Here is a 19679-nt window from a genome sequence, read left to right as displayed (position 1 = left end):
ATAACAGGTATATATACCTATTATATATTATTTATATATTTATATACCTGTTATACAAAAATATAGATATATATGCCTAGTATTATATATTATATATAAATATATATTATAGGTATGTATAATGGTATATTTTATATATAGACATTTATATTACATATTTAAAAAGATACACGTTTTTAGACATGAGCTTGCTCTGTAGCCCAGGCTGAAGTGCAGTGGAGTGATCATGTCTTACTGCAGCTGATCTGTCCAGGCACAACCCTCCCATCTGGGCATCTCAGAGAAAGTACCTGCTCTCTGAATATTTTAGTGGTGATTTCTGTGTGACAGAATTATTGGCGATTGGGTTTTTTTTTTTTTGTTTGCCTCTCTGTTTTATAAGATTTAGCCATTCAACACATAATAATTGAGCAACTGGAAAATGGAAAAGCCCAGTAAGACCTCGTGGGCTCAAGCATCAGGCAGTTCTCTCTACTTAGCCTCCCAAGTAGCTGGCATGTGCCATGGGCATGTTCCATAATGCCTGGCTAATTTATTTTTATTTTTATTTTTTGTAGAGATAGGGTCTCCCTATGTTTCCCAGGCTGGAGCTATATTTTATAAACAGAAGTGATGTGACTTCCTGCTGCAAGGTACTTAACTTCCTGCCCCACGGTACTTCAGATAATTTTCTTTTGCTGTATTTTCCTACTTTAAAAAAAATCACTTAAGACAACTACCTTCATTTTTATAGTGTATGCCAAAGTAAGTACATTTTAAAGCACTTCCTCAGCCGGGCGAGGTGGCTCACGCCTGTAATCCCAGCACTTTGGGAGACTGAGGCAGGTGGATCACCTGAGGTCAGGAGTTTGAGATCAGCCTGGCCAACATGGTGAAACCCCATCTCTACTAAAAATAGAAAAATTAGCTGGGTGTGGTTGTGGGTGCCTGTAATCTCAGCTACTTGGGAGGCTGAGTCAGGAGAATTGCTGGAACCCAGAAGATGGAGGTTGCAGTGAGCCAAGATCACACAATTGCACTCCAGCCTGGGTGACAGAGCAAGACTCTGTCTCAAAAAAAAAAAAAAAAAATCACTTCCTCAAAACAGAATTACAACTAGCTCTGCCAATGTAGATGAACACACACCAGTTAAGTCCTAGATAGGTAGCTAAAACAAGGTTTTCATTATATGACACAAATCTGTGATTTTCTTCTCTTTGTTTCCTCCCTAGCCTTGTTTCCTCAATTTCTATTATTAGAGCAAAGGCTGGGGACAGAACTCTTCCATACACCCATACACACACGTACGCTTGCGCGCGCGCGCGCGCACACACACACACACACACACACACACACAGACACACACAGAGAAATCTCTTTGGCTGCCCAATTTATTGTTAAAAAAGCAAAGATAATCTTTGCATAAAATAATGTTTTTTCCATTTTCCAGTTGTGCAATTATTATGTGTCGAATGGCTAAAACTTAGAGAACAGAGAGGCAAACAAAACTCCAATCACCAATAATTTTGTCACACAGAGATCACCACTAAAACACTCAAGTATGGATAATATTATAATGTGGTCATGCAGTAGCCTTCATTCACTTGGAGTTGCCTTCATTCACTTCATTTATTCACATCATTCACTCACTTCATTCACATTCATCATGAATGTCTTTCATGTCACCAAATTTATCTTCAACATGACTTTTAGTAACTTTTAAGTATCCCCTCATATGGATGCACCAGAGGGTTTGTCCATTGTCCTATTGTTGGACATCTAGATTGTTTTATTTTTTGCATGTTATAAACATTACGATATGTTATGAGAGAGCACTTTATTCACCATCCCTGAGATTCCCTTACATTACAGTGACAGTCCTGGCCTTTTTCTGGGAAATGAGGACCTGGACCTTTCTCCTGGGAGCCAGACTATTACCAGAGAGCATGTCCTTGCTCAGAGATGCCTAGATGGGAGGCTTGTTTCCGGGCAGTTCAGTCTATCTGAGTCTGGGTTCAATTTGAGGAAGTGTATTGTGCCTGTACGCCTAAGCTTTGGTCTATAATAGTTACCACAGACCTTTTGATTCTTGTATATTTTTGTGTCCTCTTATATATATTTGTATAAATTTCAGAATTGGGAGTTTTTCGGTCAAAAGTGAGTATATTTTAGGTCTGTTTTTTTTTTTTTTTTCTTTTTTGGAGATGGAGTTTCATTCTTGTTTTCCAGGCTGGAGTGCAATGGCGCTATCTCAGCTCATTGCAACCCCCACCTCCTGGGTTCAAGTGATTATCCTGCCTCAGCCTCCGAAGTAACTGGGGTTATAGGCATGCACCACCACACCTGGCTAATTTTGTATTTTTAGTTGAGACAGGGTTTCACCATGTTGGTCAAGCTGGTCTTGAACTCCTGACCTCAGATGATCCACCCACCTTGGCCTCCCAAAGTGCTGAGATTACAGGCATGAGCCACCACGCCCGACCATTTTAGGTCTTTTGATACAAATTTTTATATAATCCTCTAGAAAGTTTGTACCAGTGTTGACTCCCACCAGCAGAGATCAGAGTTATGTTTATCTTTGAAAGCTTAAATTTTTTCCAAGATTTACCTGTATTTATAATATATATAATATATTAAATTATATATAATCATATAAAATATATATTAAATTATGCGTAATATATCAAATGTATTAATTTACATTTTACATATATAAATTATCTAAATATATATTTGAAATATGAATTTAACCAAAACGAATGTTGGAAATGGAAGGAGAGAGTTAAAACATAACATCATTTACCTAGTTCTGAACCATCTGGGAGTTTTATATGTTGAAATGTTTGGCCATTTCGTGTATACATGTATGTACATACATGGGCATGTTTACATCAGGCAACTTGAAAAGGAGTACTTGGTATAATAAGAAAATATGAGATTTAAAAAATATATAATTTATAGAAATAGGGAGTGTGTTATTTAATTAATCAAGAAATCAGAATGACATCCAAAAATATCAGCTACTCTCTCTTTTCCCCTCACCTTAGGTTTATATGGTGATTGGCAGTCATTGTGTTTAGAAGCTGGAAATTTTATTTTCATGAGTCATAGATGTTGAGACTCCAGTGAACTTTGCATTTTTATTTTACATAGTGGTTTACCATGCTTTTACCAGGAATATGGTGGCATCACAGGCATTCACTTTTTTGCATAGATTTGAAATGAAGTGGAAAAAATTTCACCCATCTTTTGGAGATATTTGGTAGAAGCTGAACCCACCTCTTCCTTAGTACTGTGTGAAATTGGCTGTGATGTGCTCGTGGTTGAAGGGTATGTAGTCAGCAACCCCTGGAAATAAGCAGAGAGTAACATGAGGTGACTGTGGTGCACGTAACCACCTCCATCCGCCAAGGGATGCAGTGAGCTAGATGAAGTGAACCCATTACATGTTTTAAAGGAGTAACCTCATCCTAGAGATAAATAGGCAGCTTGATTATGGAGAGAACATTAAATTGAGATTTAGGAAGTTCTTGTTTCCATACTCTGGTCACCATTTCAAGGAGTATGTCTTTGGGTATACCCCTTAAGATGCACGAGCCTCTTTTTTTCTCATATACAAGATTTTGTAAGTAATATTTACTCTGAAGAGTTATTTTCAGAATTAGGAATAATGACCACTAGGTGCCTAATACAGTACCTGGCACAGAATAATTGTGCAACAAATGGTGGTTATTGCTAAAATGGCTCACTTAGGCCAAAATCAGGGCATTCAAGGGAGAACCTCATGTTCATTTTTGAAGATTTTTTAAGAAATAAGAAAGAGCAGTGGGTTGAGAAATTCTGGCTTTCAGGACAGGAAAGATAGATGATGGCAATATCTGTTACCTTTTACGTAGTTGGGCAACAGAAAGAATGACAGTTTCAGGTCCAAATCTTTTCATTTTCTGAGAGACCTTTATCATTCTTTCTCCCAGGGAAGAAAAGTAATTGGTAGACATGAGAATATGCCTGATTTAAGTTCCTGGGGCAATTACCTTCTTTTAAAAAAAATTCTGGGTATTTAAAACAGTTTTAATTTTGTGGGTACACAGTAGGTATATATATTTATGGGGTATATGGGATATTTTGATACAGATATTTCTTGAGATGAAGGTGATATGCAAACTAATAATAATAATGATGAATAGTATTTTTGAACACATGCCATGCAAAAAACATTCCACTTAATCATTCTAAGTATATTATTTCCAATCCTCACAATAACCCAAGTAATGATTAATGCCATTTCCATTTTAAAGCTGTGGAAGGCGGCTCAGAGATTTACTACTAATGTAATGCAGCTGTTAAATAAGGGCAGGAGCTTCTAACCAAGTCCTCTATGACTCCAAGATCTTTATTATATGCTTTGCTGCGATTCCACAAATTCTGACTGGCAAGATTTCGTTAAATACATGATAGACTTAAAAAAAAATCTCCCCCTACTGTAATATTAGATAATGAAGTGTCTTTACCAACCTATGACGTTGGCTTTACTGTGACTTTATTTGGCATTACATGTCACTGCATGGTGACAGTTAACCATCAGGTTAACTAGGTAACATCATGCTTAGACAAAAGCCATACACTAATGCTCTTTAAATTTGAGAATATTTTAATATGTGTGCAAAAGCTTTAACAAATGTTAAGGTTTTGCTGAAGTCTGAGTTTTATTCTTCCCACTTTCTCCTAATTTTTTCAGGGGAAACATGCAGCAATATGCACATGTAGGCATTCTTCTCTTTGGAGATTTTTTTTTTTTTTTAAAAGAAGGTGAAGCATGAATTGTGAGTGAAACTATTGCAGAAAGTAAGTTTGTCCTAAAGTTTGGAAACCTGGGTTTAATTGTCCACTTTTACAGTCTAGATGCATGCCTGGTACAAGTCCCTTCAATGTCTCTAAGACTTACTTTCCTTCTCTGTAAAAAGTATTACCACTGCCTACAGAATTAATCTCTTTCTCTATCTAATCATTATGTATATGCATACAAAATATATATGTGTATACATATATAAGCAATCACTGTCTATAGAATTATTGTATATACACATATGATCTCACAATTATTAATTGATTAAATGAATGAATGAATGAATAAATCAAATGAAAAATATAATTAAGGAATGTAGCCTTCAAACTGTGGAAGATAATGCCTATGCCTTTTCTTCCCTCACCTTCATCCAAAGGTGTTACGCCGCTAAGGAACTGCCAGTATGTCTTGTGATTAACATTTTCAGCGATATTGTTGATAGAAGAGACGACAAGGCCCCAAGATGTCATTGTGGTTTCAAATCTAAAAAAAAATTTATATATGATTAATATCTCACTTTAGGTCAGGGAATATGGGGTAAGATGAAGGGATGGAGGCATTCAATTAATTAGTTAGTTATAACTATTAATTTTTTTGGAGACAAGGTGTCACTTTGTTACCCAGGCTAGTGGTGAGATCCTAGCTCATGGCAACCTTGAAATCCTGGGCTCAAACAATCCTGCCGCCAGATAGAGACATTTTAAATGCTTCAGATAAATGCTTTAGACATTTTAAATGATCATTCTCTTTTGAGTGCAATTTTATGTGATCATTTTATCAGATAAAATCATGTTCAAAAGAGATAATGCTTTAACCAGTCTACTACTGATGGGCATTTAGGTTGATTCCATGTCTTTGCTCTTGTGAATTCTGCTGCAGTGAACATGGATGGAGGCCATTGTGCTTAGTAAACTAACACAGGAACAGAAAACCAAATACCACAGGTTCTTACTTATAAGTGGGAGCAAAATGATGAGAACACATGGACATGTAGAGGGGAGCAACACACACTGGGACCTGTTGGAAGGCACAGGTTGGGAGGAGGGAGAGGATCAGGAGAAATAAGTAATAGGTAGTAGAATTAATACCTGGGTGATGAAATAATCTGTACAACAAACTCCCATGATACAGTTTACCTAGTAACAAACCTGCACATGTCCCCCAAACTTAAAAGTTAAGTAAAAAAAAAAAAGAGAGAAAATGGGCCGGGTGTGGTGGATCATGCCTGTAATCCCAGCACATTGGAAGGCTGAGGAGGACAGATTGCTTGAGCCCAGGAGCTTGAGACCGGTCTTGGCAATATGGTGAAACCCTCTCTCTAACAAAAACACAAAAATTAGCTGGTCTCATGACCTGATCTCAAAATAAATAAATAAATAAACAAATAAAGCAAACATGTGAATGACTAATGAATATGAAATTATTTCACTTAGATTGAAATGAAATGAAAATGAATAGATTTTGGAAACACTTATTAATAAGGAAATTAAAAAAAATGTAAATTCCCTCAAATGGGTAAATAATTAGATGAGTGATTGAATGAATATCCAAGACTAAATATTTGGAAGCCATGAAAATATTGTCAATAATTTTCAGTAACACAGGAAATGACTTGTGCAATAATGTTAAGTGAAAATATGAGATACAAACTTTACATGAATTATCTGTCCCATGTATATGCTGGATCACACCTATGTGTAATATGCATAGAAAATAACACCTACAAAAGTTATAAAAATATTATAGTTGTGATATTGTGGGTGGACTGTAGATGATTTTTCTTATTAATGCTTTTTCCCTCAAAATTTCTGCTATATGTATTTATTACATTTATAATCAGAAAAAGAAAAATCAGGTAAAATTAAAGCTAAGCTCAGAGAAGTAAAGTACAGTACGTTCAGAGGGCTTTAAAATCAAATATTTTTGGGCCAGGCATGGTGGCTCATGCCATTAATCCCAGCACTTTGGGAGGCTGAGGTGGGTGGATCAGAGGTCAGGAGTTTGAGACCAGCCTGGCCAACATGCTGAAACCCCATCTTCACTAAAAATAAAAAAAATTAGCAGGGTATGGTGGTGCATGCCTGTAATCCCAGCTACTCAAGAGGCTGAGGCAGGAGAATCGCTTGAACCCAGGAGGCAGAGGTTGCAGTGAGCTGAGATCACACCATTGCACTCCAGGCTGGGTGCTCTCAAAAAAAAAAAAAGGAATAGTTTTGAAGTGCAATTTTTATCCTGACCTGTCTGTGAAGTTGGGGAAGTTATAGAGTCATGCAGTAGGCAGCAGACAAAATGTGCTCAACAGAACTGGGTGGAATAGATCCCCATGTGGTATCACACAGTTGTCAATTCCTTAGCTTTTGTCAGTATTCTTTTTTGATATCTCCCTGAAGAATTTGGACCGTATCATCTTTTCTTTGAAAATATCTCCTTTTTTCCTTTCCATGACTTGGCACTTTTCTTCTTCTCCTCTTACAGCTTAGACTTCTCCATGTTTCTTTACTGCATCCTCTTTTTGCAAACTATAAACATTCCCTAAAATTGAATATTCTTCTCTGTGATTCATTTCGGTATCTTCCCCTACCCTGACAGGGTATCAGATTCAGTCCAATCTGGGTTCAGCTCTCAACTCTATTAGTTACATGTTATGTGATCTTAGGAATATTACTAACATCTTGGGCCTAAGCATTCTATCTGTAAAATGAGAATAACTAAATCTGTCTTATGGTTTCGTTGGGTGCATGTATCTGCTACCTACTACATGGGTTCTTGCCTTTGGTCATCACCTCTAAGAGATGACTGTCCAATTTTTTTTTGCCTGTCCTGACCTCTTTTCCTAATACTTCTTCTATACCTCCAAAAGCCTTTTTTTCTTTCCTTCCTTCCTTCCTTCCTTCCTTCCTTCCTTCCCTTCCTTCCCTTCCTTCCCTTCCTTCCCTTCCTTCCCTTCCTTCCCTTCCTTCCCTTCTTTTTTGGAGATAGAGTCTCGCTCTGTCGCCCAGGCTGGAGTGCAGTGGCACAATCTCAGCTCACTGCAACCTCCGCCTTCCAGGCTCAAGCAATTCTCCTGTCCTAGCCTCCAGGGCCACTGGGACCACAGGCACACTCCACCATGCCTGGCTAATTTTCGTATTTTCAGTAGAGATGGGGTTTTGCCATGTTGCCCAGGCTGGTCTCGAACTCCTAACTTCAAGTGATTTGCCTGCCTCGGCCTCCCAAAGTGCTGTAATTACAGGCGTGAGCCACTTTGCCTGACCTATACCTCCAAAAACCTTCTAATGTTCCTATTTCAAATGCCCACCATTAAACATATCTAAGGAATTTAATCCCTTCCTTTGAAATATGTTATTTCTTATTGACACTTTTATCCATAGTTTTGAAGCTTCTTTCTCTTGATCTGTATGTCCTGTCACTCATAGAGCCTTAGTGTGGGTCCGTGTATCCCAGAGGAAGTCATCATCACTTCACAGCTCCATTATTTCAGTCATGTACTACAGTGTAGCCTTGTCTCCTATTATCGTGACCCAAACGACATTTTACAAAGTGAATTTTGTTACTCAAAAACTTGCAAAACAAAGTCCAGTCTCCTTAGCCTGATATTTCAAGACTTTTACACTGTCACTCAACCTGGTGTGTCCACCTGGCTTACTCACTGGCCTCAGATTCCTTGCTCAGTCTTAACGCAAATATTTGTTCTAGCCATTTCTTTTCCTGTACTTACCTCTTCCCACATCTTCCTAAATAATACCTATTATTTGTGGTTCAAAGGTACAAAGTCTGTTCTTACTGTTCTACTCTGCAATAGACTTTCAAATCTCTGATTTTTTGTTTTTAAAACTTCATCGTGCATTGACTTGTATGATTTAAGTTTTCATGAGAGCCTTACCTATTTATTAGATTGTAACTGGTTCAAGGGGCTATTAAATAAAAATCTGTTATCAAAAGGAAAAAAATTAAGAAAACAGAGGATGAGAAAAAAAATGAGAGTTCAGATTAGACCTGGAGAAAATGATGAATGACACTTGTAACACTCACTTGAACATAGGATTTTTGCGCTGTGCTTCTTCTAGGACAGTCAATAACACTGAACCACTTTTCACACTCACGTCGATGGTCTCATTGAAGAGCAGCTCAACGCCCCTCAGCTGGTTGTTTATGGTGTATTTGACAGTGATGTTAGATGTGGAGGTGGGGACAGGGCCAGGAGGGCTGGGTAGAGTTGGTTGTACCTCATGATCTGTGAAGTGCAAAGAGGCCACATTTGTCAAAGACTATGGGGTTTATATTATAGGTGCAAAATCTCTGTTATTGGCAACTTATCCCAGAAAACATTTCAAGAAAGCAGTGAGTTTCATACCATTTAACCAAGTAAATGGACAACTAGTGTAGAATTCTGGCAAAAACTCCATGGTCACTTTGTTAAGGTTGGGACATCACTGGGAAGCAGCCTAAGGGGCTAAGTGAATGTGGTCATGTTTGGTAGGATTGGGATCAGTTTGCTTGATTTTGGTCTCCACATTCTGCATTGAGATAGACAAGAAACTTATTAATCTCTTCTTGTCTTAGGAAGTTCATGCAATGCAAGAGAAATGATATTTTATGTTAGCATTAAAAAAAAGGGGAGGTCGAGGAATTGATACCAAACACTAGTACTCTCTAGAGTGATAAGTTTTTATGTAAGACCTCCACTTTCTAAATGCATATTTCTGTAATGTTTGAATTTTAAGTATCGTTCAATTTTATGCGTAATTGGATAAAATAAAGGTAGTTTTAATTAAAAAGTGGCATGCTAGGTTTCCACTCCATCTCATCCATGTGTCATGTGCATCAAGCTTTCATATTTAGATCTTTAAGTCTCAACTTAAATATGAATTCAGTTCTTCTCTGGAGCCTCCTACACAAAATCAACAACTGGTCACTATTTTTCTTTTTTGCATTTGCACCTTGTACAGCTTTAACTTCTATTTAATACTTACTTGATTGTCCCAAATGTTGTAGTATTTGTTTACACATCTGTCTTCTGACTTTGTGAAAGGCAGATATGATAAGATATGCATAGTGTTTGATGGTACATTTGTCAAATGAATAAATGAAGCTATATGTTATTTGATTGTTGGGACCACAGACCTTCTCCTACCTCTAGTATCCCACAAGATGCTTTGCACATAGTAAGTACTGCATAAATATATGTTGAATGAAGTAGATGTGGGGCTGAGTTCTGAGTGCAGGAAGGTATATCTGTGTGCTGGCACATACTCTTTAGGACTGGGAGTCAGATGTGCTCTGCTCACATGGGAATAATGGACATTACAAGTCTACATGCCACTTAACATTGATCCGTATGTCATTCCTGGCATAAGTTGCTGCTTTATAACATAAGGAGAGGTGGATGTCTTACCGGGGCTACAAGTGACCTGGGGCACATCTAGGTATGTCTTGCCTTTCAGGGAAGGGAGGATTTGAGCAATGGACATGGGGTTGTGGAATTTCCCCTGTTTAATCTCATCGAGTATCACATCCATAGTCTTCTTGCAGTTCCATTCCTTTGTAGGTGGCTCAGGTGTTACAGAGAGGGCCTGGAACAGGAAGAGAGAGAGAGAGAGGGAGGAATTAGGCATAGCTGAGAGTTGGCTCTTACATGTCTTAAGAGATAAACTTGATCACTAATCATTGTGATCACCTAGTCACCCAGAATGCAAAGCCAATGCTATGTAAGGTTTGGAACACAGTGCTATGTCCCCACCACTTAGCACAGTCTCTGTCATACAGCAGACACAGAACAAATATCTGTGCAATGATTAGATGCAGGGAACACTATTAAGCAGTCATATTTACCAATGATTCTTGAATGTGAGTGAGGGTGAGAACTGGGCTCCAGAGAGAGCTTTAGTCTAGGACAAGCTGGGCTCTAGAGGGAGCATTAGCCCAGGACGATCTAGCCACATAAATGGAGTAGACTCCTTGTTTTATGCTGTCATGCACCCTCTTTGGTGGACTTTTCCCTCACTTTGTGCTTGTGTCAAGACTGTCAGAGGCTCCACAACCCTGGCTCAGGATGGACACATGACCTGGGCTGGGCTGATGGTGGTGCCCATCCCCTTGATGACAGTGATTGGTGGATACTTGTACTAATTAGAGTTGTTCCCTGACATACAGACATTGGGAGACCAAAAGAATTTTTTTACCCACTGAGGTTATTCAATTAAGACCAAGCAAGTACAGATTAAGCTGCTAGTGAGCATCTTTCTCAGCCACTTTGAAGAAGAAGCCCTGTAGCAGGAAAGAATGAGGAAAACCAGGGCTGGACAATGAAAAAAGAATGGCCACTGATATCATTTTTTGAGCCCTTTATTCTGGTTGTTCCTGAAACCACCTAATTCAGCTCTAGACTTCCCAGTGTATGTGAGTAGTAAGTCCTCATTTTTTTTCTTGAGCTAAAAGGATTTGGGTTTCTGTTACTTGCAAAATGGGTCTTGATTAACACATCAAGGTAGTCACCTATTTTGCTGAGTTACATATTGCATGAATAAAATGGAAATCATAATTTCTGCCTATTCTTGCAGGAGTCATTTGAGGTTAAGGGGCTAATGTATAAAAGCATTTCATGATGTGTGATGTGGAATTTGTCATTACCACCTCCCTTCCTATACAGTGCTGATGATGGCCACCAGGGCATGTTAATGGGCTGAGATTGTTGATGACTGGTTCACCTGAAGCTTGGAATAGGTCATGGGAGAAGGGAGACAGGAGTCGGAAATGGCTGTCTCAGCTGGGGTCAGTATGCACAATTGGGCATTTGTGACAGGCACAACCATCACTGTTAACCTCAACATCCATGAACCATGGCTTTGGACAGAGGCCACTTTACAAGGCAGTTTGGTCTAATGGCCATCAGGTGGTGGGTGCTCCTCTGCAACAGCATCTTGTCCACTTGTCATATGCATCTCCCAAATTTCACTAAGCAAGAACATCATTAATAACTTTCCATCAAGAAGTTCATCAGATCTCTTTTCTTTTCCTTTTTTTTTTTTTTTTTTGTTCTGAGACAGAGTCTCGCTGCAACTCACAGGCTGGAGTGCAATGGTGTGATCTTGGCTCACGGAAACCTCCGTCTCCCTGGTTCAATTGATTCTCCTGCCTCAGCCTCCTGAGCAGCTAGGATTATAGGTGCATGCCACCATGCCTGGCTAATTTTTGCATTTTTAGTAGAGTTGGGGTTTCACCATGTTGGCAAGGTTTGTCTTAAACTCCTGACCTCAAGTGATCTGCCTGTCTCGGCCTCCCAAAGTGCTGGGATTACAGGTGTGAGCCACCACGCCCGGCCTATCAGATCCCTTTTCAAGATAAGTGCCTATCAGAGGAATCTTGAAAGCCATAGGATATTCATGGAAGAGAGAGGAGAAATTCTAGAACAGAGGAAATGCCTCATGAACGTCTTTGGGTAGGGTTGAGTGTGGCCTGGGCCACTAGAAGGGCACTGACGTCTTGGAAGAAGGTGAACAAAGACTGAAAACGAGGTTTGCTAGCATCACTGTTCTGCTGAGACAGATCGCGACCAATTGTTAAGCATGACGTTATCCATGAGATTTTTTGTTTTGTTTTGTTTTGTTTTTTTTTTGCATACTACATTTTATTTAACCTAATTGCAACCTTGCTATTAGGGGGGAAATAAAATTTGGGGAAATTCAATATTTGTCTGAGATGGTGGCAGGTCTGGGAGTCAAACCTAAATTGTGATAGCTCCAGAGCCCTTTGATTTTCTATATCAGAATATTTTAGATTAGGAAAAGATTATATATTAGACACCTATTAATTCCAGATTTCAGGATGCCTAAGTAAACTCCAGATAGGGACAGTAAAAAGGGTAGGGAGAGATTATGTATTCTGACTAGAAATCCACGTGGCCTGTGGTATTTGGATATAGACACGGTCCTGCCATTTGATAAAAAAAAAAAAAAAAACAAAAAACTTTAATTCCCAGGTACAGCTTATCAGAGTGTACTTAGCAGGTGATAAAATCCAAACAGAATTCACAAACCAAGTTAGCAAAAGTAAACATTTCTCTGTATGGTGCTAAATTGAAGCAAGGTTATTTTTAGTGAGTCACATATTAAAAAAATCCCCAAACCATCTTTTCAGTCTCTTCCAAACTGCCTTTTTCCTTCCAAAAAGCTTCTAGATTAGACCACTGGGAATGCTCTTGTAAAATTCAGCCATGGAAAAAACAGGGTTTTGTTCTATGACAAAGTCTCCTTGACTGTGACATAGAAGTGAACTTTGTTTTCTATTAGTCACTTCTGTACATGGTCCACTGACATGGAAATTTTGTTTGTGCTCTTAATGTTTAACATGAATCAATTCTTAGGTTGGTTATATCCTTTTCTAATGTTTAATGTGTGAAATCTCAATACCAGTCTCTATTGTTTTACCCAGGAGACAATTTATTCCTAGTAGTCCAGGACTATGTTAGGTTTGGGGCTGGTGTCATCATTCCATGATTCTTCCTTTCCTGGGCTTTCTGAGGTGAAGAGTCCCTGGTCCTGTTAATTCCCATAGGACATTTTGAGACATCGGAGCTCAAACTTCTTAGTTGGGGTTAGAGGATTCAGCCACAGATGGTTGCTAGTTTTTGATTCTAGTTGGTCATTTTTGCCCACTGTCATTGGTGTATCTGTCTTTTACGGAAGAAGCTGCCCTAGTCAACTAGGGTAGAGTGGGTTGTTGGATTTAGAACTATTAATACCAAGCACATCTTGCAGAATCCAAGCCTGGGAATACATGCTAGGAAAGCATAGAATTAAGTATGGACTTGGCTGCCAGGTAGATCTGCTTTACCATTTACTATGAGTTTTTTGGAGGTTTAGTTACCTTGAGGTTATTGTCCTTAATCATTTTGACTATAAACGTTAACTATTTTTGGATCAAGGTAAAGTACTGAAAAAGAACACTTGGCTGGTAAGATTGCATTAGAAAATTCTATATTTTTTGAGGGCCTACTTTAATATTCTTTTTATTTGTACATCAAAATTGCAATAGTCTGTAACTATTACAAATAAATGGATCATTGTTAATAATAAATCAACATATTTCTTGATTTATTTGTTTCATTTTTTTTTCCCAAGGAAGAGAAATGTGTTTATATAGATTTGCTTTCATACTTTACATAGGAGTTAGGGAGGAATTAACACTTACCTGCAGTTTACCAGTAGAGAAATTTAGGCCCAGGCACCACAAAGAATATATCTCAGGTAATACTAGCTGGACTTTCATGGAGATGTTACTAGAAGCACCTGGCCTCTTGAGTCTGCAATCCAGGCTTATTGTCAAGAACCCAACCAAGAGCATCCAGTATGTGTTTACCTGCATGGCGAGGCCAGTGCTGTAGATGCCTCCAATGATGCCATTATCTTTGATCCTCATGCTGATATTCTCCACAATATCCTTTAGTACCTGACCAAACAGGGCTCTGTAACCTTCCTCTGAACCTACAGGGATCTTGTTGTACATGCATGTCAGAGCCAGGGTTGCCATTGCTCCTGTGTCTGTGAATGACAGAGGGGATAAGATCACCATAGTCACCACCGCAATATGAACAGCTAACATTTATTGTGTGCTTATTGTGTTCTGGTCCTATGATTTTATTTGCTCCTCAGAAAAACCTGTGAAATAGTACCTGTAATTATCTCCCTTTAAGAGACAAAGAAATGGAGGCTCAGAAAAATTAAGTAACTGCCCAAGGCCACATAGTAAGTATAGGGCCAGGATCTTAACCCAGAACTATACAACTCAACATCTCATGCTTATAATTAATGTAGACTGGCAGTATGTTCAATCGCACTGCTCTTGTGCCAGAAAAGACAGATGCAGTCTCTTTTCTAAACTCCTGTAGCATTTGTTGTTTATATGTCTGTTTTACAATCTTGGGACTCTCTTTTATTTTTATTTTTTGTTACTGTGCTCTTAGATGTAAACTCTTAGATGGTGGGAACTTCGCATCCACCAAAGCATGCCACAAAGGGACTTTTTCTTGTTTGCATGCAATAAACATGTGAAACCATTGAGCAAGTTCTGGGATGACAAGACTAGAATAAATAAAAGACTTGCCAGTTATCATCTTTTATTTCATTGATCTCCCCCTCCTCACCTTAATCTCCATTTGAAAGTTGCATAACTTCCTTAAGGGTGATAGTGTTATTGACAACCAGAAGCAAATAAGTCCAAACTCTTGGAGGCAGAGATGCCCCAGAAATGTGTGAGGTCCCAGATGTGAAAGGGAGACCAGCCTGTTCTTGACCCTCAGGGAGGATCCTAGAGCAATGATTCATCTGTTTGTCTGATAGAAACTGAAACAAGAGAGGTTGCTGATGGGGCATGTGTAAGGGAGTGAAAATTTGAGATAATACTACTTACTGCTTGGAGAGTTGGCAGAGGAGAAAAGGTGACCATGAATGCGGGCTGTGACAGTGGCCCCCACAGAGAAGGATCATTATCCGTAGAAGGGGACAGAAGGAGGACATGATGTTGTAGAGGAAAAGGCTCCCATTTACAAACAGCCATGTGCTTGCAGAACAAAGCTGCAGGGTGGTCCCCGGGTTTCCATGAAGGGAAACATTATGAGTTAGGGTTCCGAGAGTAGCTGTTTCATAGAGAGAGGTTATTTGGATGTAATGAGGAGAAGTATCGAGAAGAATGGAGTTTGAGAGCATACGCAGCGATTAAAGAGAGGTTGCAGGGGAGAAGTGAAGCAAGACATTAATGTTTATTTTGGGAAGAACTTCTGACTTGAATGACAGGACTATTGTTCCCAGCAGAGATTCTGTAGTTGCCAGACATATCAAGTATTATATTTGTTTCTAAATGCTGCTATCTCCCCTTCCTTCATGTGCTCCTCAGTTCACACTCCAACAGATATCTGGTAAGTATCTCCCATCCCCAGACATGTTCACAGTCCTTAGCTTCTCCTCCGTGGAAAGCTCTCCTTTCCCACTTCCCTGCCAGCGCCACCATTCAGTGCACAATGCCTCTGATGTTCCCAGTTCAGGGCAGTGGTGACCTACTCACCTACATTGAAGGGAGAGGAATTGGCCAGCAGGGTCTTGGCAAAGCGGACAGCTATTGGTAGGGTCGCTTCAGAGTTCTTCTGGCACAGTGCCAAGATCGCTAGACTGGCCCCATAGAAGGTTGATGCTTCAGCGTTGGGGCCTCAGAAGGGGACACAGAACCTTCATCAGACTCACATTCACCATGATGAGGACATTTGCAAATAAGGAAAAGCCAAGCCTTTAAAATGAAAATTGCTAGAAAACCTGCCCCCAAAGAGACACAGCACAGGCAAAGAGCAACTTCAGTGTTTTTCAAAAGAATGTCATCAAGCATCTGTAAAGAATAAAAGAAATGACTCTGTGTCTTTAGACAGGTGATGGCTCGATAAGCTGCGCCCTTGGGGTCATGGCCATTTCTAGTTCATTTTGGATTGGAAATGAATCTCTCCCTTTTGTGATTATCAGAAGGACCAGAGTGAAGGATACATTGTGTCTCTTCCCTGACTTTCCTTTCTCTCCACCCCCACCCTTTTCCTTTCTGGATTTAAAATTCTTAGGAAAAACCGTGTGCCTGATTCTCTTCTCCCTTCCAGTGAGGTCTTACTGGAAGGTGTCCAGTTCTCCATTTGTCTTTGTAGGATGGATACTTTATTCCCAGGGTCTCGGCAGGAGGAGGTGAGGGCCATGATGGTGAGGCCGAGCTGCCCAATGGTCAGATCTGCAGAGAAGAGAACAGAACAGTTAGACAGAGACATTCTCAGGGGACAGCTCTCCAGGAGCCAGGTGTGAGATTTCTGCTTTTTATCCAGAGCATTTTGACTTTTTAATAATGAGCAGTTTTTTGATCTGTCTTTCCGAAGAAAAAAATATGGGAGAACATGTAAAGGCATATTTAATCTAGCAGCATCTGTGTAACTTGATGACTCTAGTATTCGGTATTTGAGAATCCCTGATATTTGATTAGAAAAGCGGCAAGAACACTCATATAGATTTATATACAGAAATTTACAGTTATGAAATAATTAAAACTTTATTATCTAACTTGGGCCTCCAGGCAACTCTTGGGAGATAGGCAGAACAGAGATTTTATTATTATTATCATTGCTGTTAGTATGTTAGTAGTAGTAGGGTTATTATTAGAATCATCTGGAAGGTGAGGCTGAGCAGTATCCAGTGACTCATCCCAGATCCCAGAGTTAGGAAGTGGCAGAGCCAGAACCGGAAGGCTGCTTTTTTTTTTTTTTTTTTTTAAAGAAGGAGTCTCCCTCTGTCACCAGGTGTGATCTTGGCTCACTGCAACTTTTGCCTCCCAGGTTCAAGTGATTCTCCTGCCTCAGCCTCCCGAGTAGCTGGGACTACAGGCACACACAACCATGCCCAGCTAATTTTTGTATTTTTAGTAGAGACGGAGTTTCACCATGTTGGCCAGGATGGTCTCAATCTCTTGACCTTGTGATCCGCCTGCCTTGGCAAGGCTGCTCTTTTGGGGTCTAGTCCAGAGCTTGCTCTGCTTGACTGCCCTCATTCATGAATGCTCTAACTTCACATGTGTTTCTTTCCAGGTACATAGGAAAAGGTGTTTGGGTAGTTTATGTACAATCAGAGGCAGCATTGGGGGCGGGGGCGGGAAGGACACTGAGTTGGGATCTGGAGGTGGTGAGTGACGTGCGAGATTCAGGGAGAGTGCGAGCGGCTGGATGTCTCACCGTCAGCATTGCTGGACATGAGCTGGTAAGTCAGGAGCTTCTGGGCCTCCAAGCTGTAGGCTCCGACTAGATTCATGGCAATCAGGATGCTGGGGTTTGGGTAGGCTGATGAAGTCACCGAGCTCTCCATGAGGACTTGTATGCCATTGACCAACGGCTCCTGTGCTGAGGGAACGTCTGTGAAGAGGAAAGTCATTTAGTAACCTCCTAATCCTCATCCCTTCTCAAAAACACGATTCCTGTGTCTTTGATACCTTTTAGGAGAATACTTGGTTAGCACTGGTATCCTAAGTGTCTAAAGAGAAATGGAGAAAATGGTGAGATTTTACTTTTGAGGACAATTAGTTTCTCTACATCTTCCCAAATAACCCGTATCCTTAAGAAAGGAAATTTTAAATTTAGTAACTTAAAGCGATATGACTCATGACATTTCTCATAATTTCTATCACTTTCCTAGGAATCACTGATTTCCTTGCATTCATTTTTTTCCCTCACTTTTTCATGAAGAATAGTAAAGATTTGGGATATAATTTATCTTCAGTGAGTACCCAAATCTCTCACTAGTATGTAGTGGTGTCGGGTCACAGTAGCCACTGAGTGTCTGTCTTTGTACAATCAACCATCATTCCTGCAGTTCTGCATTCCATCTCTATTTATTTATTTATATTTTGAGATAGGGTTTTGCTGTGTCATCTAGGCTGGAGTGCAGCTGGAGTGCAGCAGTGTGATCTTAGCTTACTGCAGTTCAAGCAATTCTCCTGCCTCAGCCTCCCGACTAGCTGGGATTGCAGGCACATGGCACCACGCCTGGCTAATTTTTGTATTCTTAGTAGAGACAGGATTTCACCATGTTGGCCAGGCTGGTCTCAAACTCTTGATCTCATGATCCACCCGCCTCAGCCTCCCAAAGTGCTGGGATTGCAGGCGTGAGCCACTGCAACCAGTCCATGCCCGGCTAATTAAAATATTTTTTTCTTTGTTTTGTAGAGATGGAGTCTCGCCATGTTGCCCAGGCTGGTCTTGAACTCTTGGGCTCAAGCAGTCCTCCCACCTGAGTCTCCCAAAGTGTTGGGATTATAGGTGTGAGCCACTGCACCTGGCCCCATGTCTCTGCTATTTTCAACCACTTTCTCATCAGCAGAGCTCAGGGTCAGAGGTCACAGCCCCTCCCCAGTACAACTGCTTCACTGACCTCCTTGGAAAAAACATCATACTCACAGCATGAACTCCGGGTCTGGGTACTCGTCCCAGCCACAGCCCAGAGAAGGCTCAGGAGGTAGACGGCAAACCAGGCCATCTCACTCTTGTGTCCACGTCTCTCATCCACAGGTACCGTGATTTGCAAGTGGAATATTTCTTTACCTTCTCTTATATGTGCTTCCCTTTGTTAAATAATCTCCCCCAACCCAGCCACTCCTAACTACCCCTGTGCTGATCACTCCTTTCCTGATACAAGTAAGCAAATTTTCATTTGCTTATCTAAGTTTACCTACTATAGACCCTCCAAAGTGTTTGAAGGTGACTTCTAGGTTACACAGTCATGTGAGAAGAAACCTGGTGCTGGGTATGCAGTGAAGGCAATGTTAAGAAAATGTCCTTTACCAAAGTCCTGGGTCAAATATCAGGAAGTCTGGCTAACGTGCCTGTATCAACAAGACTTCTAGCCCTTATTGTACCCAATTACACAGTCTTTGGGCTGCTTGTTAGTAACCACTCCCTGGGATTTAGGCCATTCGTTGCATCGGCTCATTTTATGATCCTAGGCACCTGCTTTACAATATACCCTTTTAGGCTCTCAGGCGGGGATCTGCCAGGTGACATCTGACTTTAGGAAATTAATTATGTCTACCTGGATCTGGATTCTAGCCTAGACTATTTGAAGTTGTTTGACTTTAGGCAAGAAATGGACCTCGGTTTCCCAGAAATGGTTTTGTTTGATTTCTCTTTCCTTATCTGGGAATAAAAGCAGTCTCAAACACCCAAAGCTTTCCGATATTATCTTTTAAAGTAAGTAATTAGAAAATGTGCCATCAGTTAAGTATATGTATTTCAGGTGTGTAGCTATATTAGAAAACAAATTATACCTCTTTATAAGCAAGAACTGAAAAT

At 40.0% G+C, this 19679-nt stretch overlaps 1 protein-coding gene across 1 annotated transcript; it reads right to left on the bottom strand.

Annotated features, from left to right (window-relative positions):
• Window positions 1–3057: 3057 nt before the first annotated feature.
• CBLIF (cobalamin binding intrinsic factor) lies at window positions 3058–18867 on the bottom strand. Its single transcript, XM_032283319.1, has 9 exons — window positions 18789–18867; window positions 17571–17747; window positions 16469–16582; window positions 15884–16024; window positions 14183–14364; window positions 10221–10398; window positions 8858–9059; window positions 5190–5308; window positions 3058–3327 (listed from the first exon to the last, which is right to left on the bottom strand). Exons 1-9 carry the CDS (start codon window positions 18865–18867, stop codon window positions 3266–3268), a joined length of 1254 nt encoding a protein of 417 aa, XP_032139210.1. The 3' UTR covers window positions 3058–3265.
• Between the last annotated feature and the right edge of the window lie 812 nt (window positions 18868–19679).

The sequence above is a fragment of the Sapajus apella genome, unplaced genomic scaffold (assembly GCF_009761245.1).
Source record: "Sapajus apella isolate SASKATOON/1434 unplaced genomic scaffold, GSC_monkey_1.0 scaffold14, whole genome shotgun sequence".
Classification (NCBI taxonomy): domain Eukaryota; kingdom Metazoa; phylum Chordata; class Mammalia; order Primates; family Cebidae; genus Sapajus; species Sapajus apella.
Note: the sequence above shows the minus strand (reverse complement) of the source record. Positions and strands in the feature narration are given on the sequence as shown.

What these genes read in the sequence shown, in the direction of transcription:
- CBLIF (XM_032283319.1), bottom strand. Translation starts at nt 18,867, where the DNA reads ATGGCCTGGTTTGCCGTCTACCTCCTGAGCCTTCTCTGGGCTGTGGCT. An exon ending in CATGTCCAGCAATGCTGACG is followed by an intron (nt 16,583 to 17,570) that starts GTGAGACATCCA and finishes TCTTCTCTGCAG; the next exon opens with ATCTGACCATTGGGCAGCTC. An exon ending in GCACTGGCCTCGCCATGCAG is followed by an intron (nt 10,399 to 14,182) that starts GTAAACACATAC and finishes TTCCTGTTCCAG; the next exon opens with GCCCTCTCTGTAACACCTGA.